Source organism: Amblyraja radiata, chromosome 13 (assembly GCF_010909765.2).
Source record: "Amblyraja radiata isolate CabotCenter1 chromosome 13, sAmbRad1.1.pri, whole genome shotgun sequence".
NCBI lineage: Eukaryota > Metazoa > Chordata > Chondrichthyes > Rajiformes > Rajidae > Amblyraja > Amblyraja radiata.
Genome location: NC_045968.1, coordinates 56,003,083 through 56,025,704, shown reverse-complemented (window position 1 = coordinate 56,025,704; position 22,622 = coordinate 56,003,083). Strand labels below are relative to the sequence as shown.

General features: G+C 39.2%; 1 protein-coding gene across 2 annotated transcripts in view; it reads left to right on the top strand.

Annotated features, from left to right (window-relative positions):
* rnpepl1 (arginyl aminopeptidase like 1) overlaps positions 1-18,896 on the top strand; it is a 66,453-nt gene extending 47,557 nt beyond the window's left edge. Inside the window, exons 6-11 of one of the 2 annotated variants that reach the window (XM_033032135.1) lie at positions 5,852-5,965; positions 6,528-6,640; positions 7,574-7,682; positions 10,417-10,641; positions 14,507-14,649; positions 15,669-18,896. In XM_033032135.1, the coding sequence (XP_032888026.1) occupies positions 5,852-5,965; positions 6,528-6,640; positions 7,574-7,682; positions 10,417-10,641; positions 14,507-14,649; positions 15,669-15,905 (941 nt within the window). In that variant the 3' untranslated portion in view covers positions 15,906-18,896. The remainder of the gene's footprint in view (positions 1-5,851; positions 5,966-6,527; positions 6,641-7,573; positions 7,683-10,416; positions 10,642-14,506; positions 14,650-15,668) is intronic. The other variant, XM_033032136.1, reaches the window with a different exon arrangement.
* Positions 18,897-22,622: the final 3,726 nt, after the last annotated feature.

Here is a 22,622-nt window from a genome sequence, read left to right as displayed (position 1 = left end):
ACCTGGGTCTGTGACGCTGTAAGACAGCAACTCTACCGCTGTGTCAGCATGCGGTCCTGAAATCTTGACCCACCAAGTCCATGCTGACCATCGATCAGCCGAACACTAGATGTAGTTCTATGCTGTCCCATTTTCACATACTACACACAATGGGCCAGTTAACAGATACCAATTAACCTACAAACCTGCACGTTTTTGGAAGGTGGGAGGAAACCCGGAGAAAACCCACATAGTCACAGGGATAATGTGCAAACTCTACACAGGCAGTACCAAGTTTAATGATTTTATCAGGTGCATCTATAAAACAGTTTCTAATAGAATTAGACTGCTGCTTGTATGCCCTATACATCGTACCATACACTTCCTCTAGAACAAGTGCCTTTGCTTCAGATGCTGAGGGTCCTGCTTTAAAAAGATGGACTTTTTGGATTCTTCCAGATGTCATAAGGGATAGGAGCAGAATTAGGCCTTTGTCTAATTCTTTAATATATATTGTAAATAACTGGGGTCCCAGCACCGAACCTTGCGGCACCCCACTAGTCACTGCCTGCCATTCTGAAAATAACCCGTTAATTCCTTCTCTTTGCTTCCTATGTGCTCTATCCATGTCAATACCTTACCCCCAATATCATGTGCTCTGGACCTTGTCAAAGGCTTTTTGAAAGTCCAGATATACCACATCCACTGGCTCTCCCTTATTCATTCTACTTGTTACATCCTCAAAAAATTGCAGAAGATTAGTCAAGCATGATTTCCCCTTCATAAATCCATGCTGATTTTGACCGATCCTGTCAGACCGATTTGGACTGCTTTCCAAATGCGCTGTTATTACTTCTTTAATAATCGACTCAAGCATCTTCCCAATACCGATGTCAGGCTAACTGGTCTATAATCCCCTGTTTTCCCTCTCCCTCCTTTCTTAAAACATGAGGTTACATTAGCTACCCATCCGTAGAGTGTATAGAACTTTGGAAAATGATCTCCAATGCATCCACTATTTCTAGGGCCACCTCCTTGAGTACTGTGGGATGCAGACCATCAGGCCCTGGGGATTTATCTGCCTTCAGTCCCAATAGTTTACCTAACACCATTTCCTGAGTAATGTAGATTTCCTTCAGTTCCTCCTTCCCACTAGATCCTCGGTCCCCTAGTATTTATGGGAGATTGTTTGTGTCCTCCTTAGTAAAGAGAGAACCAAAGTACTTGTCTGCCATTTCCTTGTTTGCCATTATAAATTCACCTGTTTCTGACTGTAAGGGACCTACATTTGGCTTCACTAATCTCTTTCTCTTCACATATCTGTAGAAGCTTTTACAGTCAATTTTTATATTCCCTGCAAGCTTTCTTTCATGCTCTATTTTCCCCCTCTTAATTAACCACTTTGTCCTCCTCTGTTGAATTCTAAATTTCTCCTAATCGTCTGATTTGCTGTTTCCTCTGCCCAATTTATATGCTTCTTCCTTGGATTTAACACTATCCCTAATTTCCCTCGTTATCCACAGTTGAGTCACATTCCCTGGTTTATTTTTACGCCAGACAGGGATAAACAAGTCTGAAGAAGGGTCTCGACCCGAAACATCACGCATTCTCTCCAGAGATGCTGCCTGTCCCGCTGAGTTACTCCAGCATTTTGTCTGTACCAGGGATGAACAATTGTTGTAATTCATCCATACAATCGTTAAATTTTTTTCATTGCATTTCCACTGTCAACCCTTTCAGTGTCATTTGCCAGTCTATCTTAGCCAATTCCCATCTCATGCTACCAAAGTTATCTTTCTTTAAGTTCAGGACCCTTGTCTCTGAATTAACTGTGTTTCCATCTTAATGCAGAATTCTACCATATTATGGTCACCGTTGCTCAATCTTAACAACAAGATTGCCAACTAATCCCTCCTCATTGCACAATACCTAGTCTAGGATGGCCTGCCCTCCAGTTGGTTCCTCTACATATTTGCTTAGAAAACCATCCCATATACACTCCAGGAAATCCTCCTCTTCAGTGTTGTTACCAATTTGGTTAGCCCTCCTCATCTCCTTCCTCCTCAACTTCTTCATCCTCATCTCCTTCCTTCTCATCTTCCTCCTCATCTTCCTCCTCATCTCCTTCCGAAAAGAATCCATTAATTCTGAAGCGGTGACCTTCGGCCCTAGACTCTCCTACTCGTGGAAACATCCTCTCCACATCCACTCTATCCAAGCCTTTCACGTCAACATCTTCAATGATGTGCATGCATCTGGTTAAATGCAAGAATCTGCTGTCACCGTAAAGGGCCTGTCCCACTATGGCGACCTTATTGGCGAGTTTAGGAGACTGTCATGGTCTTGTTGAATCGCCGAAAAGTTGGCATCCTTCGACTATGTAGAAGACCTCTACGACCTCCTACGACTATTAGAAGACCTCCTACAACTATGTAGAAGACCTCCTACGACCTCCTTCGACTATGTAGAAGACTAGCTTTGACTATCAACGAGCCATTGAAACGAGCAAAGGCGATATACTAACACTATCTACGACTATCTCGACTACCTTCGATTACCTACGATAACATGCTGGCCTACTATGACCTACTTTGACTAAACCTACGACTACAAATGTATTAATTTTCTCCATGCCGACCACTTTTTGGTCACAGAAAAATTTTCAACAGTATTTTCCGCGACCATACTGAGCACGCGAGAAGTGACTACTATGTGGGAACTACTCTCGACTATGGAGGAGACTCACCTACGACCATGTGTCGGCCATGTTGCGAGCTTGTGGCGAGCGCAGAGTCTCCTAAACTCGCCAATATGGTTGCCATAGTAGGACAGGCCCTTATTTAACAAACTGGGTCATAAACAGAAAATGCCCGACATATACGTAACAGGTGAGAGGCTGCATCTGGGAAGTGAGAGAAAGCAAAGGATTCCAGCATATTCTGCTTTTGTTTTAAATTTCTAGCATCTGCAGATTTTAAAAATATCCAATAAATTGGGCTTCGCTGAACTACTAATGGCCCATTGCATGGCAGGGTCAGCTGATCCAGAGGATGATGGGAATTTATTCTCCTTTGACATCACATGCTCATATTGCTGTCGTCTGCTGCAATGAACAGGGCATTCACTTCTGGTCTCCATCCTCCAGTCACTTGATATTGTGACTTTAAGGGTTTCACTGACGTTATAAATATCATTGTCTATTTAACCTTGGGGCATAGTCATGCCGAGCATGGAGATAATGGAATGCTCAGAATGAGGATGGTGCTGTCACTCAGGATGTTGGTACATATATCTGCTCCCATTGTCTCTCTCAAATGCCTGCACCCTGCTAAGTCACAGGAAATTTCTTTGTGATAAAACAGGCAGCCATACATGCTCTGAGGCCATATACCTCGCACGTAAAAAGAAATTCAGATCAAACATTACTCAGAGGTACTAGGTTATAAGCAATGTGACTGGTAAATATAATAACTGTGACAGCTGTGGAAAGGCAGTTGATGTAACTGCACTGTTCATAAACTGGCCAGATATATCCATAAATCGATGGTTTATCACATCAGATTAGCCAGCGTCATGAGTGTTTTATTGTCGTATGTACAGAAACAGACTAATGAACTTCTTACCTGCAGCAGCACAACTTGTTTGTAAACACAATGCTCAAAAGGTACAGTATTCAACAGCATGAATATCTTTCTACCCTTTAGGTTGATGATTCTGCCATCCTCCTCCAGCATCTTCACAGAGTAACCATATTTCAGCTAACAATGAACTAATCACCATCCACTTTGATCTGTCGTTTTCACACCTTACCCATCTATATCTCTCGTCTCCCTCTCCACTGACTCTCAGTCTGAAGAAGGGTCTCAACCCGAAACGTCACCCATTCCTTCTCAACCAGAGATGCTATTTGTCCCGCTGAGTTATTCCAGCGTATTGTGACCATCTTTTAAAGATTAAGTTATATAGGGGAATGAGGGATACAACAGGAAACCGACCGTTCGTCCCATTGCGTTTATTGCCAACTATCAACCACCCATTTATACTGTCCTAAATTATTTTTCTTCCTACATTGCCATCACTGGGCAGCGCAATGGTAGAGTTGCTGCATTGCAGGGAGAGAGACCCAGGTTTGATCCTGACTATGGGTGCTGTCTGTACGGAGTTTGTACATTCTCCTCGTGACCTGTGTGGATTTTTTCTGGGATCTCCGGTATCCTCTCACACTACAAAGACGTACAAGTTTGTAGGTTAATTGGCTTGATATAATTGTAAATTGTCCCGAGTGTGCGTAGGATAGTGTTAATATGCGGAGATCGCTGGTCGGCGCCGACCCGGTGGGCCGAAGTGTCTGTTTCCGTACTGTATCTCTAAATTAAAATAAACTAACCAACTGCCCTAAATCATGACTGCAGAGGAATGTCTTATTCTTCCAGAAGCTGGCAAAAATACTTAATTATTTCTATTCTTGTTGTAGGGAAATTGGCAGCTGTGTGCTAACTAATGTATTTGTTGCCGAATGGGTCTAGCCTCATAGAAATAGGAGCCGTATTAGGCCATATAAACATGGAAAATAGGAGCAGTGTTGGGCCATACAAAAATGGAAAATAGAAACAATATTAGGCCTTTGGGCCTTCTCCACCATTCAACACGATAATGGCTGATCCACCAATAGCTCTTATTTCTATCAAACAGTAAAGGGGACATTTCCAAAGGAAAACCTGTGGCATGGACTTTAAAATATGTGAGTCAGAAGGTGGTTGGGAAATATCTTTGAAGGCAAAAGGAAATCAATTGTTGTCCGTGATAAAAAATGTAAGAAATCCAAATCAAATGCAAAACATGCTCACTATAAATCCTTTTGAAATAGTTGTAAGTCCCTTTCAATCAACATTAACGTTTTACCTAAACATCTGACAACATTGGGGATGTATTTTATTCCAGCATCACTGGCAAATCAGCAGAAGAGAAGAATACATGGCATGAATAGTATTCAATGTGATGCTTCGTTTAAAGTCACTGCCCATTTCAGGAGATTTTTTTTGCTGTCAGCTGGAAGTCAGTGGGAAATGTGCAGACGCTGGCATACTTGCAGGCTTTCGTTTTATCTCAAATCCCAAGCGGATAGATTACCGGCTGGTGTTTGTCTCTGTTGTTATGGTAGAACTATTTACGGAGCTTGGTATGCTGGGAATGATGACTGCTGAGGAGGAATCTTATTTATCTTCAATTTTGCTCTTTATGTGGAGGTAATAATGTTGAAAATATAACGTTTTAAATAGGGCTAAAGGCTTCTGGTTTTATGGTATGTTTTCACTGTTTTGTTCATTATAATAGGCTGGCATGTTTCTGACTAAAAAATGTTAAACTCTTATTGAAAGTACTTGCATTATGAGGCAGCAGCAATTGCACTGAGGTTTAAATTCCACCACATTTTGTTTCTGAGGTAAATATAATTCATTTCATTTTACTGCTTCATTGGTAACTCGCCTTCAAATACAATCTGAAATGTTATGCTATTTGATGCAGGATATTGTTAATGAATAAGCCATTTATTTGCAGGTTTAAAGACGCTTTTGGTGCAACTTATTGCACTTCATTCAAGTGGCATTCATGCACATTTTATACACTAGTCCGTGCCACCGAACATGTCAAAGTGAGGGAAGGTTCTGTGTTGCAGAGTGAAAGTAAACAGTGAAGAGATTAACCACTATATGTCTCCAAATGGCCAGATCCATGATGTAGGATGGGCTCTAGACCTGTCAACCCATTCAAGGAATGATACCAGATGCAGAAAATCCAAAGGGTAGCACAAGGAAAGAAAATATTATTCAGGGTGGGGGAAAAAAAAACTGGTTTCCCTTTTTTCTTTCAGGGGCTGCTTTTACTTGTCTTGAAACCACTTTCCGACTGGAAGCACTACATCGTCAGCTGAAACTGCTCGGAGATGAGAGTCCTGTCAGCAGACTACAAGTGAAGTTTGAGCCAGGTCTCCATTTTACCTCTGTTTGCAATTAAAATAAAATCTGCTGCTCCATTGACTAACTAAACTAAACCAACTCTTTGATTTTTAATAACTGATAATTTATGTGAAAAACACTGGTATTTGGCAGTTTCTGTGTGATACGGTGTGGCACTTTCAGTCTAGCTCCTGTAAATAAAGAGAGACAGTAATGGTTAATAAACTTGCTTGGTAGATTCATAGTCTTGAATTGTTGATGAATGGATCTTCAGTGAATTGCAGTCCTCATTGTGTTGATATAATTGTTAATCAAATTGGATTTTCTCATTAGGATGCCTGTATTTACTTTTGCTTTCATTACAACAGGTTTCAAGAGATGCTGTAAACTGAAGTTTGTAATCTGAGTCAAAACTGTGTGAAATTGTATACGAGTTTGTAATACAGCCAAGCACACAGCTGTTGTAAACTAGTCTTTGATGTGGAGGAAACATTATTGAGCCACTCGGCCAACATATAAATAGTTTGATTGTAATATGTTTTGGTGATGAAGTGTAGCTATAAGTAATATTTCTTCAACATTCCTATACAGGCGTCAATCCCAGCAGTCTGATGAACCTCTTCACATATGAAAAAGGATTTTGCTTTGTATACTACCTTTCACAGCTCTGTGGTGATACAAAGTGCTTTGACTCTTTTCTCAGAGTAAGTTTAGAAGCATCTTTAATTTTTCACTTTATTTTTATAGTCTACCTTATGAATAGCAAACAAAAACATGTTAGTAACAGTTTGATCTCATTTTTATTAATCACTGTAACATCAAGAGTGAACTGCCACCTGCGTATCCTAATAAAATGCCATAACCCCTGATTCAGAGATGCATTTTCTGTTGCACAGATGATTGATTCATATGGGCAGCTTTATTCTGTGGCTTTATTCAGAAGTGGAATACTTCAGAATATTGTGCTGCTGAAGGCAATTCCTCCCACACATGGAGCTCTGTTGCTATCAACATATCTTTTGTATCAGGCTCTACCTGAACTGTGATATTGTGGAACCCGCAGTATCTGACCTCAGCTGGCTATCTCACTCCCATATCCGGTGTTTGTGGCATCCATCTCGCTGTGCCCAAGCCTTGTCCTGTGCCTCCCCTCCCAACACCCAGGCTCCTCAGTTTCCACGGCTGTGCCTGAGAAACAAACACTCATCCTCAGATTGTTCCAGTGAACTGCAGTGCAGCCAGGAGTTCTATTTATAAGCAATAATGACAAGATCAAATATCATCTGACACGATTCAACTGTATCATTGAAATGTTTTTGTTTTTTAAATAAGTGCAATGTGTAGTATAAGCTTTACACTACACTTTATCCAAAAAAGTAAACATGCCTTCTAATTTCTTTGTAAATTAATTAATAAAAGCAAATATTTTCAGCAATTTTGTCTACCTTATACACAACTCAGCACAAATTCCTGAAGTTCATCCTGCAGTGTACGGCCTTCGTTTTTTAGGCCATAGTGTCTATTCATAATCACGTTAATGTAAATATGCAAAGCATCCTCTGACTTAATTGGTTACTAAGAAGCACAAATGAATAACATGAGACTCGATGTGCTAATGTTAATAACTTCCTCCTTAGGCCTATGTGGAGAAGTTCAAGTTTACAAGTGTGGTTGCAGGTGATTTATTGGAATTCTTCTTGGGCTTTTTTCCTGAGCTGAGGGAGAAATGTGTGGACAACAAGAAAGGTTGGTGAGATGTTTGAAATACATTTTCTAAGTATCCTTTCGTTAACCGTGAATAACATTCGACTGAAGTACATACAGAGACTACCATGTAACAAAATGGTGGTGGAGCATACTTTTATGTTGTCTCATGTAAACCCATATTTACTTATTATTTGATCTGACATTGAATTGCTTGCTGATATGATATTCAATTGTTACAGGTATAATGTGCTGTTTTACTAGGGTGGGTGCATTTCCTAGTCTATTAGCCTTAGGCTTTTCATTTCTTGGCTTAGCATTCCAACTACTCTTCAAGGAAAGGTTCAAGCAAGTGACCCATAAATGCAAGTCTTATTCTTGGTTTCTAAAACACATTTTTCTATATTTCTTCTTATTAAATTACAGTGTTGGTTTATCATTAATCTAGAACACTTGGGTTAAATATTAATGGTAATATTTTAACATTACAAAATAGTATTTTTACATATTTAGAATGAAAAACAAACAAGCTATGTATGTTTGAACCAGGGTCTCGATCCGAAAGGTCACCCAGCCATATTCTCCAGAGACCTTCTAAGCTATGTGTGTAGAAACATAGAAAATAGGTGCAGGAGTAGGCCATTCGGCCCTTCGAACCTGCACCGCCATTCAATATGATCGTGGCTGATCATCCAACTCAGTATCCCGTACCTGCCTTCTCTCCATACCCCCTGATCCCTTTAACCACAAGGGCCACATATAGCCAATGAACTGGCCTCAACTACCTTCTGTGGCAGAGAATTCCAGAGATTCACCACTCTCTGTGTGAAAAATGTTTTTCTCATCTCGGTCCTAAAAGATTTCCCCCTTATCCTTAAACTGTGACCCCTTGTTCTGGACTTCCCCAACATCGGGAACAATCTTCCTGCATCTAGCCTGTCCAACCCCTTAAGAATTTTGTACGTTTCTATAAGATCCCCCCTCAATCTACTAAATTCTAGCGAGTACAAGTCGGTCTATCTAGATGTAATTGCATCTGTTAATTTAGAACAGTTTTGCATCCAGCAAGAATCATTTGACATTGAACATAATACAAAAAAATTCAGTCACAAAAGTTGCATTTTGATGCACATTCTACGGATGCACATTGGCATCTAATGAACCTCTCCCAGGCATTGACCATAACTTTCATAACCTGTGACAATAATACTGACTTGGCAGTGAATGATTTTTAGGAACCTTTTGCATCAATTATTGAGGTGTTATCCTTATGATCAGTTCCTATGTGCCCCGCCAGACTCTGTAAGGAATTCTATTGATACATCAATTGTGCAAATGGAGGGATGTAAGGCAGTTTAATTGCATCAGAGGTTCTCTTGTATCACTTGCTATCACATCCAAAGCAGAATAGCTATCCATTCCTTCATGACTGGAAGAACAATGCCCAAAAATGGTGATTGAAGAAGGGGACACATAATGAATGCTCTGCGTGCATCAAACAGGACTCTTTCGATATGATTGCACTGCTAGTAGTCCACAAAGCAATAACCACATTGAATTTACACAAAATTGCTGGGGAAACTCAGCGGGTGCAGCAGCATCTATGGAGCGAAGGAAATAGGCGACGTTTCGGGCCGAAACCCTTCTTCAGACTCTGAAGAAGGGTTTCTGCCCGAAACGTCGCCTATTTCCTTCGCTCCATAGATGCTGCTGCACCCGCTGAGTTTCCCCAGCAATTTTGTGTACCTTCGATATTCCAGCATCTGCAGTTCCCTTTTGAACACCATATTGAATTTCCCGTTTTGCAATCTTTTCAGAATGCTGCTTCGGACATCAGCAACAATAGATAAACAGTTGTCTTTTGTAAGGCAGATTGCTGATGCGTTTTTTTTGTCGAAGCAAGAAGTTTCCTATAATGTGGACAAATAACAACAGTTGTACAATTTATTGAATAGAAAAGTACCTTAACAAGCAGAATGTGGGCTCTGCCCATACAGATGTATGAGCTAAGTGCGCATTGCCATCACCAACATAACCGGAAAGTCGAATGCATGTTGCCTTTACTTAGGATTTTTTTGCAAGAGGGCAAAAAGGGTGTAATTATGTAATAATTTGACTTGGTACAGTCCATAATTATAAAGCATGAAATTCAATGTGATTATTGCTTTGAAAATTATCAGCAATGTTGTGCCTGTGAGAGAACCCTCGCAGAAGCATGCTGTGTATACATGATGGAGACAATTTGTCACCCCAAGTTGACTCGGTTCTTGGGGTGGAGAGGGGTGATAGCGGTATAAAGGGGAGGGTAGTGTCTTGTGTTCTGTGTCTTGTGTCTACTGTTTGTGGGTAAGTGTGTCTGTTTAGTGTTCAGCCATGAGTGAATGGCGGTGCGGGCTCGACGGACCTGGTGGTCTACTCTCGCACCTACTTTCTATGATTCTATGATTCTAACCTGCCTTCCCTTGTGTTGGGCAAGACACTCTGCTGAATAAATCAGGTCAGCCCCTATTCTCTCCCCTGTATGGCTACTGAAAATCTGTGGTCCTTCTGTACTCTGGTGAGGTTCAAAGGCAGCAGGTAAAGCTGCAAGTTTTAAGCTATGCATTAACTCTTTTTATTCATTTCAATCTTTCTATTCATATTGAATAGCTTATTACATTCTCACATATTACCTTGTTTTTCTTTAACAAGGTAGAAAACACTACACGTGATTCAGCTCAAGATTTATATGATTAGAGATTGATTTCAGCCAGATTATTTTGCCTTCTGCTTCTAGGTCTAGAGTTTGAGCGCTGGCTGAATGCGTCTGGGCCCCCGCTGTTGGAACCAGATTTGTCTCAGGGATCCAGTTTGATCAAACCGGTGGAAACTCTGTACCAGCTCTGGAGTTCGGAAACGCTCGATGGAAACCATATTACAGACATTGATATATCCAAATGGAAAACATTCCAAATAGTTCATTTGTTGGACAAACTCCTCGACAGATCGCCATTGCCCCCTGGTATGATGACATGCTGGCATTACCCTATTTTTTTATTAAAGCTCACTGTTAAATATCAGTAATTTCATTAGTAGCTGTACATCTGAGTTTGAAGAGTTTTCACTTTAATTCAAAACCAGTGTATTGCTTGTGTAAATGTTTTATAAATCTCTCTATTGTTAAAATCTGACAGTGACTTTGTTTCAAAGTGAGACAATTTTAGTGCTGTAGATCTTTTTGCCCTGTAACTGTCGGGAACAGTACAGTATTGAAAAACCACATTGCCTTTGTGTAGTGAATTCAAAACATGTCGTTACAACTCTGACCTAATCTGACACTGCATGGGTTGTGAAACAGCAAAAAATGTGGTTCCGAAACATATTAGTAGGTTACAATGATTTTAAATATTCCATAGAGGAAGGCTTATTCTATTCCAGGCCACCCAGAATAACAGGTTTCACTGGATAACTGACCTTATTTTTTTTAATCTAATTTATTTTTCCCTTGATTAACATGAGCTCTGAAATCAGTGGAATACATTGTCCATATAGAAAATAGGTGCAGGAGTAGGCAATTTGGCCCTTCGAGTCGATATGATCATGGCTGATCATCTAAAATCAGGACCCCGATGGAGTGATCCTCCCTAACACCAATGGGTGTTGTTTCCTTCTCTATGCTGACACTGAACGTGTTGATAATGCTTCTGCAAACTCCAGCCTTGATTATTCCAAAACTCTCCGAACTGCCATGCTCTTAAATATTCCACCAACAAAAATGAAGCTTTCCTTATTCTGGTTTGCACTCTACCCTCTCAGTCACCATGTCTATATGTCTAAAATCCTTGGTATAATCTTCATATTCTTCCATATCATTGCATGCAGATGCATTTACAATCATTTTCATTGCCCCATAATTGATTTAAGCTACCTTGTGAATAATTTTTAGAATTCCTTCAGTAAATCCACCACTTTTATATTCCCACATTAAATACTCCCACAAAACTCATAATTGTGTTTAAACTTTAAGTAGTCCTTTTAAATTTTGTCCCTGGCAAGGTATTACATACCTGTTATCGCTAAGATATAATTTCATTAACATATCTTCTACAATGTAAGCACCATGTAAATAAATAAATATTTAATCTGAAGAAGGGCCTCAACCCGAAACGTCACCCATTCCTTCTCTCCGGAGATGCCGCCTGTCCCGCTGAGTTAATCCAGCTTTTTGTGTCTATATTTGCAATTACATGGTGTTTATCACAACCTTAAGGTGTCCTGATATACTTTTGAATGCTATTTTGTAACTTTGACATTTTGTAAAGTATGAAACAAGTATGCTAACGTAGATAACAAGATTTCACAAAACAGCAACAGAAATTATATATATATATATATATTTAATATGTGCCAATTATGGTGCCCTCCATAATGTTTGGGACAAAGACCCATCATTTATTTATTTGCCTCTGCACTCCACAATTTGAGATTTGTAATAGAAAAAAGCACATGTGGTTAAAGTGCACATTGTCAGATTTTATTAAAGGGTATTTTTATACATTTTGGTTTCGCCATGTAGAAATTACAGCTGTGTTTATACATTGTGCCCCTATTTCAGGGCATCATAATGTTTGGGACACGTGGCTTCACAGGTGTTTGTAATTGCTCAGGTGTGTTTAAATGCCTCCTCAATGCAGGTATAAGAGAGTTCTCAGCACCTAGTCTTTCCTCCAGTCTTTCCATCACCTTTGGAAACTTTTATTGCTGTTTATCAACACGAGGACCAAAGCTGTGTCAATGAAAGTCAAATAAGCCATTATGAGACTGAGAAACAGGAATAAAACTGAGACATCAGCTAAACCGTTGGCTTACCAAAATCAACTGTTTGGAACATCTTTAAGAAGAAAAAGGGCAATGGTGAGCTTACTAATTGCAAAGGGACTGGCAGGCCAAGGAAGACCTCCACAGCTGATGACAGAAGAATTCTCTCCATAATACAGAAAAATCCCCAAACACCTGTCCGACAGATCAGAAACACTCTTCAGGAGTCAGGTACTGGCTCACTTATCTTCATTGATGATACAACCGCTGATGGTAGTAGCATAATTAATTCTGAAGTGTATGGACACATCCTATCTGCTCAAGTTCAAACATTATGGTGCCCTGAAATGGGGGGGACTATGTATAAACACAGCTGTAATGTCTACATGGTGAAACCAAAATGTATAAAAATGGCCTAAAATTAAAATCTGACAATGTGCACTTTAACCGCATGTGATTTTTTCTATTACAAATCTCAAATTGTGGAGTACAGAGGCAAATAAATAAATGATGGGTCTTTGTCCCAAACATTATGGAGGGCACTGTAAATAAATCCCTAAAATCAAAATAAACAAAGATATACTTTGAGCATGAATTAGTCAAGTTATAGTACAGATTTTTGTGGTAGCAATAATAGCTAAAGGGCAACTTTTACCACCATTACACTGAAGGTAACGTGAATTACAAGATGCCAGGGGTCTCCTTCAACTGACTCTTGACAAAAATCTTCGCTTAAAATGAGAACGTTCATACTACAGGAATCTATAGATCTTTGTGGTCAACTTTCGGCGAGTCAGCAACAAACAAAGTTGTTTCACCGCTAACTGTAAATCCAGGCCAAAATTTGTATTTATTTTGCAAGCCTAATGTTGCAATGCAATCTAATTATATTTTAGGGTTATGACTCTGGACAAACACACGTACAGTCTGCTTGAATATTGTGAGGGAGTGCATAATATTGAATGGGGGAGGCTTTTGTAATTGAATCTCTTTGTAATTGTCTCCATTTTAATGATTAGATTGACAGAGAAACAAACAAAACTGTGTTAGTTAAAATTAAAGTTATTCTCAAGGGAAATGGTAAAATAATTGTTTAAAGCTTTGAAGTATTCAAATTGTCGTACACCAGTTAATATGTATCAGGAAAAACTCAGAAGTTTGTCAAATTAACGGTGGCGCAGCTGCAGAGTTGCAGTCTTACAGCGAATGCAGCGCCAGAGACCCGGGTTCGATCCCGACTACTGGTGCTGTCTGTACGGAGTTTGTACGTTCTCCCCGCGACCTGCATGGGTTTTCTCCGAGATCTTTGGTTTCCTCCCACACTCCAAAGACATACATGTCTGTTGGTAAATTGGCTTGGTATAAATGTAAATTGTCCCTGGTGTGTGTAGGATAGTGTTAATATCGTGGATCGCTGGTCGCCACTGACCCGGTGGGCCGAAGGGCTTGTTTCCACGCTGTATCTCTAAACTAAACTAAAACTAAACATGCTGATCATATTGTGTAGTGAAACTTGCTTAACTACATTTCATTATTTCACTAATAGTTGCTGAGTTTGATTTAGTTCCAATAAAAGTCAATAATAAACTGAAACTTATCATTTGATAGGCAAGTTTTTAACACCTTGATATTTATTCATTGTTCTTCTGGGATTTGGACGGTTGGATCATGCTGACTCACTTTATTAGTATGTTAGTCTTGGAAAGTAAACGGATAAATGTGTGGATATTGAGCAGCAAAATTAAGATGAATTTTAGCTACAATCAAACTAAAAAGCATAGGTTTTTGTTTCATTCACTTAAAAACATTCCTGGTTCATTATTGTGCTGATGCTTGGGAGAAGATTTGATTCAAGATGAATCAACACACCAGGCTTTCAATTGGTGTTGTTTGGTGCAGTATTTCCGCCCAATCTTTAAAAGTTGTTTGTAGATAGAGACAAAACCTAGCTTAGAGGATCCCCTTCCTAAGGTCTGCCTGCTCCATTGTTATATAGCTTAGTTATATCAATTGAAATGCCTGAAATCATGCCTTTTGATGCCTAGATTTCTTCTTTTATGTCTCGTCAGAAGTCATGATGAAGCTCTCGAAGTGCTACTCTGCGCTGCTCAACTCAATGAATGCTGAAATAAGAATTAGATGGTTACAGATTGTAGTCCGAAATAACTATTTACCTGACTTTTACAAAGTACGACGATTCCTGGAAAACCATGTAAGATACTAATATTTGAAGCTATGGGTTGATTTGGGTGAAGGTTAACCTGATCTTAATAAGTATCCAGTTATTAACATTACTGGAGATGCTGTTGACCATTTTTCTATTGCATACTAATGAAAAACATTCAGCTCAATGACAATAATGTATATAAATTGGTTTAATGTCATTAAACTCCAGGGTGCAATGAAAATCCTTGTTCACATTACGCTGATAGAGTATACATAATGATAAATGCAACAATAAATACATCAATGAGTACAAAACAGCAGAATGGCACAGAATTATAATGCAAAAAACAAGGAGTGCAAAAGAATATTAAAGTAATTGATGGATTCATCAATGAGGAGGAATTACGAGTACATGGCAGAACTTCATGGAATGGGGTATGAAAGAGGTGATTGGTACAGAATCTGATAGCAGTGGGGAAGAAACAATTCTTAAGTCTGGACAGCTGAACATTCAAACTCCTATATCATCTCCAAGAAAGTAGAAGACAGTAAAGGGAATGGCCAGGGTGGCAGGCAGTCTTAATCATACTTCCAGCCTACCTGATGTACCACACTGGATATGGATCGGATGGAAGGAAGTGAGTCTGTATTCACCGTTCTCCAGGTTTAGGCAGATGAGAGCAGTACACTTGCCATTCTAGGCTGAGATGTATCCAGTCAGAATACAATCTAACACACATAACCCAACTGTAGAAGTATGAGAGAATCGTTGCGGTCATGCCAAATCTTCTCAGAAAGATTTCCTCTAGTCTAATAAACTGCACCTTCACTTACCTAAATTCTGCAGGGGTCGCAAACAATCTTTTTGCATTTTTACAGCACTGAACCAAATATTAAATTCCAGACAACAAAATAATGTATTCAAGCCATTAGGTTAATTCTATGAACTATTTGTACTAAAAGCAAAAAGCTTGGTTTACTTTGTATCCTACCTATAGTCTTTTTTTTAGTATTTAATTTGATAACCAAGAAGCCCATTAACTCCCTGCATTGCATCTCTTCTAGACCTCACGAATGTACACGGGTCCTTTGTATGAGGATCTGTGTGCCGGAACAATGAAGGCTATTGCCATGGAGACATTTTACCTGACGCAGAACAGACTGCATGTGAACTTGAGGAGAGCAATCCAACAGATTTTTGCACACAGTGCGAACCCTGCTGCTGTTATGACACTGCTTGAAGATAAACCATCAGATACAACCACCCCCATCTCACTCAGGAATGTGAATGTCTCCGCGTAGCTGATCAACCAATGCTATTGTATAATGGCTGTGACTACATATTCGGGTCATTGCTTGAGGAAGGGTGGACGAAAAAGTTTCCAAGTTGTGACTTTCTAATTCAGTCCTCTTCACAGGATTTATGTTGGTTACCTTAAGGACCTCTTCCAGGGAATGGAGAAGCCTAAACCAGCATTCCATAAGTGCTTCATACAAGATAGAATTTTGTTGAAACACGGGCCGTGTTGCAGAAATCTTGTCACACTTGTATGTTTGATACACATGTAAAATGTAGATTCTAGAATCATATTTTGAGTACCATTTTTGCTAATCCGGGCACTCGGACTCTTCGGTGAGGAGATGCTTGAAAAAAAAACTTTTTCTCAACTCTAATAGAATAGTTGATATAGTACAGAACAGTTGGTGCTAACTAAGTAATCAGGAAAGAAGATTCAGCCAAATTGTAAATTTTAATTAAACGATCCAAAACGATTGGTTGGTGCTGTTGAGCTGGTTGCGCCGTGCCTACTAATTATACTCAGTTGAATAGAGCAGGAGTTAACAAGAACAAATTTCTGATGAACACATCTGTACAAAGTGTGTTCGGAACAAATAAGTTTGGTTAGTTCACATGGGTTTTACAGTGCAAATTTAATTTTGTTTGTTAGCAACAACATTTTTCTCGAGGCAAAGTTTGTAAGTTCATTAGTTAGTGTAAAGTTGTTTCTTCCTGGGTTTCCTAAAGTTTCATCTGTAACAAAGTGAACTTTCAAATTCATTACACATATTTTGATTAATCTGGCTCACACCAGGATTCAATCAAGATAGAGATGTGAAGCTAATGACTAAAATGTTTCACATCTATGTTTCAAAATGTTTTCCGTTAACCATTGCATTTTCTCCAAACATAATTTAATGTTTTCTTTTACCTTTACAATGGACAATATGAGTTTATTTCTGTTATCCACCATATTCTTATAGAATATATTTTTTCCAAAAATTATTGCGAAGAATATTTTTGGAATAGTGAATCACTTCTGAATTCTTAGAATTCACTTGTGGTATCTTGAAAATGAAAACTCATGGAATTAGAACATGTTTATTTTAGCCAAATGATTGGCTTTTTTGTTAGTATTATGTAGAAGCGTATCATCAGAATTACAGTCTATTTTAAAAAGGACTTAAGTTTCAATGAGTCATTTTAGTTTTAATCCACAGGACAAATATTTGTTGTTAATTTGCTCTTTGTATTGTGGACTTAAAGATACTCGCATTGTTCATCCACCTGCTTTTCTTTTTCAATTCCATTGTATTTCTGTTTCAAGTGTAACCATTTAGACAACAAGGTGTGTTGGTAGACAAACTGGAGTATTTGGCTGGTGTTCCATGACGGACAGGATGTTAAGGAGCTGGGATGAAACGTATTTGAGTTCATTGTTGATTGTTGCCATCACTGATTGCTTATTTAAATTCTCAGATGTAGTTCGGAACTCCAAAAAAGGGACATTGTGCAGCTGGTAATGGCTAATGCCACATTAACTTGGTGTTCTTGACTGTTCTCCAGTTTCTGTATTTTCAGTTCCTTAGTGCAATGTTTCAATTTGGATAGAATGCCTCTGTTTCTCACTTTGATGATATGTTATTTGCTTTGTCATGGGAAGGTTAGAGTCAGCATTTCATTAGACAAGATCCAGTTGATGAAGATGACTATGAGATGTACAATTTATCAACACTATAAGCACACTAACAAAAATATTAATGATCTGATGCAATTTTTGTACTTTTTCCTGTTTTTTGTTTAAATGTGTTTCACAAGTGTATGCAAAAAATATTGTTAAGGGGCCAACAACTGTGTAATGGATTTGCACAAAAACTTTGTGACTGTACCTTTCTCAGGAAGTGCAACCAGTGATGCCTTTCTCAACAGTATTCTACTGAGTCTATGATCATAAGCCTCTGATCTTTTTAACAGAAGCTTTATTACAAAAATGAAACAAAACACATCCTCAGAAAATATATTGTTAATTTGTTTACAAAAATGTTTTGTAAGTCAGAACTATTTTATTATGTCCCGAATAATACACTTAGTAACACAAATGGTTTAGCTTTGTTCTTTTTATAAATAGCAATATTTTTCATGGTGTTAAAATGGCTTATGTCACAGATATTTTTTCCTGAGACTGAAGAAGCTATTTGCCAAACAGTTTGTGTGGATGATGTTTTCAGACTTATGTTTAAAAAAAATAAATAATGATAATTGATTATGGATGCAGAGTGAAATTCCAATCAAGAGCATCTATCCAAAACATCATAAAATGTCATTACCCTCAGTTGCCAGCTGACCGAATGTCTACTCCAGCATCTTCTGTTGTTCCTTCCTATTTCCAGAATTCGGTTTCGACTTGTTTTTTTACAGATGAAAATATTTCTATAAACCAACTAAAAATTTGAAGTGTTCTTATGTCTGCAAATATTTTTAAACAGAATGTTAGACTTTATAGCAAAGGGCTGATGATTATCCAATACATTGCAAGTACTAATATTGTAAAGAATATGAATATGTGCAAAAATAAACAAGGTAACCATGATTTATTGGGCCAGTATTTAAACAATGTGTGAACAGATTGGTCTGATGCCTTTTCTTGTTTTAACAATGTTACCAGGATTGATTCAAATGTTTATATATGTCAGTAAAGTAGTACAATGGAGAATGGGAAGTTATTCTGACTAGGAAGTAATAAAACTGGGACTGAACATTCGTTGAAACTTGGCATTGGAAAAAAACCCTGCAACTAAGTACTTGAAAAGTAATTGTAAGAGAACATGTGAATACTTGTTGAGTTCAAATGTATTAGCAAAGCTAAAATGTTTTAACAGGCCTTTCAGCAGAACTACTTGTGTTGGAAGTGAATGTTCAGTAGAAATGAAACTAGACAATGGGCACAAGATCTGAAAAGTGGAGAGCACAAACATGTATGCATTAAATGTATAAATTCTGTATATTGAGCAATTTAATATGGTACGAGATTTTATTTTTATTTCTCATGTTGATGTGAATAGATATTTCTCATGTTGATGTCGATAGATATGTACATACAATTTGTGGACTTGGAAAACATTGGATCTTTATTCTCACACTCTTTGTGCCTTAGGCTTGGTCCATTATTGCCACATTAAAATGACTAAGGTAATATCTCTTTGACATTTCCCTGAAGACTCGACAACGCACTTGTAAATATTCTCTGCACTTCCAGCTTAAAGGCATCTCTCATAAAACAGGGTAACCAAAACTGAACGTAATACTCGGAATGCAAGCACACCGACGTCGTGTGCAGCAGTAACATAACATAACATCCCAACACCTATACTCAGTACCCTGACTGGTGAAGGGCAATGTACCACGGCACTGTGGCGTCAGAGATCCAGGTTCAATACTGATTATGGGTGTTGTCTGTACGGAGTTTGTACGTTCTCGTCACCGTGTGGGTTTTCTCCGAGATCTTCGGTTTCCTCCCACACTCCAAAGACGTACAGGTTTGTAAGTTAATTGGCTTGGTATAAATGTAAAATTGTCCCAAGTGCGTGTAGGATCATATTAATGTGGGGGGATCGCTGGTCAGTGCTGACTCGGTGGGCCGAAGGGCCTGTTTCCGCGCTGTATCTCTAAACTAAAAAACTAAACTATTTAATCGCCTTGTAGTGATAGAATCTATTCATTCTGCACAATTCATTTGAAGAAATGGTCTAAAAATATCCCACACAATTTGTTAATTTAGTTTGGAATGTTCCAGTATCACCTTCCTTTTACATTGATTGTAGTTTTGTTTGTGCTGAATTCATTGCATTCTGATATTTTCTCTAAAATCGATGTTCTGTTATTCAGCAGCTGCAGTTGAACCAGTTGAATACCAGGAAGAGAGAGTATAATGGCCAGCTAATTATTTAGTACCAATTTAATGCTTGTAATCATGCTTTGTCCCTTTTTTTTCCTGCTGTACAGACACCTATTGAGGACCATCCCTTAAGGGCCTGTCCCACCAGCATGCGATAGCATGCGTCTAGCGCGACCAAACGTGGTCGCTTGAGGCGTACAGCCTCGCGGGGCCGGTCCCACTTCGATCGCCGTTACTCTTGCATTTTATATGATCTGCTGGTTATACTTCTAAAATATCCTATTTGTAGTAGCCTCTCAGTGTAACTCTCTTTGTGCTATTGTGCACAATGTATTCAAGCACCATTTCTGCTTTTTGATGAAATTATTAAAAATCTAAATTAGAAACTCCATAGCCTCCATTGGCACAGTAACTAACATGAAGAACTATTAAACTCAACATTTTCAAATGCTTTAAATAATCACATTTGATTCCTTAGTAGAATAATTTTTAGTTTTAAATCATGATACAATGTTGCAGCTGAGGCACGGACCGTTCATTTGTAATTTAGTCTGATATCAAACCACTCTGTTCATGATATTGAAATTATCACTTACAAATTGTCTTTTGTGTAAATACATATAAAACATTGCTTATGTTTTGAAATAATTTTGTTAATTTTGAAAAATAAACAAGAGATCCTAACAGTGCTTTGACGATTTTGGGTCTGCTGGCAGTAATTTTAATGTGAAGCCTGAGTTACTTTTAAAAACTTAAATATTTGTGAAAAGGGAAGGCAATTATTAAAGTGCTTTATTGTAACTGACACAAAGACAAAATAATTCTTAAGAAGGAACTGCAGATGCTGGAAAATCAAAGGTAGACAAAAATGCTGGAGGAACTCAGCGGGTGAGGCAGCATCTATGGAGCAAAGGAAATAGGCAACGTTTCGGGTTGAGACCCTTCAGAATGATGTGATGGTGGGGGGGCGAAAGGAAGAGGCGGAGACAGTGGGCTGTGGGAGAGCTGAGAAGGGAAGGAGAAAGCAGGGACTACCTGAAATTAGAGGTCAATGTTCATACCGCTGGGGTGTAATCTGCCCAAGCAAAATATGAGGTGCTGCTCCTCCAATTTATGGTGGTCCTCACTCTGGCCATGGAGGAGGCCCAGGACAGAAAGGTCGGATTCGGAATGGGAGGAGGGGTTGAAGTGCTGAGCCACCAGGAGATCAGGTTGGGCGAAGCGATCACCAAGCCTATGCTTGGTCTCACCGATGTAGAGCAGTTGACACCTAGAGTAGTGGTTGCAATAGATAAAGTTGGAGGAGCTGCAGGTGAACCTCTGCCGCACCTGGAAAGACTGCTTGGGTCCTTGAATGGAGTCAAGGGGGGAGGTAAAGCGACAAGTGTAGCATTTACTGCGGTTTCAAGGGAAAGAGAGGGGGTGGGACGGGATGAATTGACCAGGGAGTTACGGAGGGAACGGTCGCTGCGGAAAGCAGACGGGAGGAGATGGGAAAATGTGGCTGTGGTGGGATCCTGTGGTTGGAGGTGGCGACAATGTCCCATTTGTTGTATGTGATGGCTGGTAGGGTGGAAGGTGAGGACAAGGGGGACTCTGCCCTTGTTACGAGTGAGGGATGGGGAGTGAAAGCAGAGTTACAGGGTATAGAAGAGACCCTGGTGAGAGCCTCATCTATAGTAGAAGAGGGGAACCCCCATTCCCTGAAGAATGAGGACACCTGATGCCCTGGTGTGGAACACCTCATCCAGGGTGCAGATGCGGCGTAGATGGAGGAATTGGGAGATGGGGATGGAGTCCTTACCGAAAGTAGGGTGGGAAGAAGTGTAGTCCAGATAGCCATGGGTCGGGTCGACCCGAAATGTTGCCTATTTCCTTCGCTCCATAAATGCTGCCTCACCCGCTGAGTTTCTCCAGGACTTTTGTCTACAAAAGACAAAGAATAAGTTCTGGTGTTGGAAGGAAATGCTTATTTAAATCAAAGATCAATACAAAATGCTGGAGAGAAGGAATAGGTGATGTTTTGGGTCGAGACCCTTCTTCAGACTAAACAAATAAGTTTTGGTCCGCTTCAACACTTGAACTTGTACAGAATTGGACTGAGGTTGCTCAATCTCTGATCTCAACTTCAGTACAATGCAACTGGAATGCATCAATGAAAGGGGGTGGAAGAAATGTTCAGGCAAACAATAGTGTCTTTATTTGCATGGAATACCTTTAATACTACACAAAAGGCTACACAAAATCATTATTTGCAAACTTTGTCACTAAGTCAAATAAAGAGATGTTGAGGGCAATGACAAAAAATCTTGATCAAAGCCTTAGGGAAAAGGATGTTCTGAAAGAATGGGAATTCTAACCGTGAACTTTTTAAAAGCTTGGTTATTTAAGTGGACAGGTCTGGATTCAGATGTGTTGTAAGATTTTAATGTTGAAGAGTACAAGTTTAGGATTGAGGTAACTATAAAGGATTCGAAGGTGATAATTTGAAATGTTGCATAACGGGCCACTGAAGTCTACAAAATTTTCATGTCTTAAAAATAAAATCAAAACTTCACGAACTACCTGCCTACAGTACAGTGTAGGAATGGGCGGTTCGGCCCATCATGTTTGTGCTGAACATGCTGTCAAGTTAAACTAATGTTATTTGCCTGTACATGATCCTATCCCTCTATTCCATTTACTTCCATGTGCGTACCTAAAATGCCTTCAAAGCACCACTGTCATATCTGTCTCCACAATCACCCGTGAAAATAGGTTCCAAAAAACACTGCTCACTGTGTAAAATAATTTGTCCCGTACATCTCCATCAAACTTTCCTCCTCTCACTTTATAGCTATGTCCT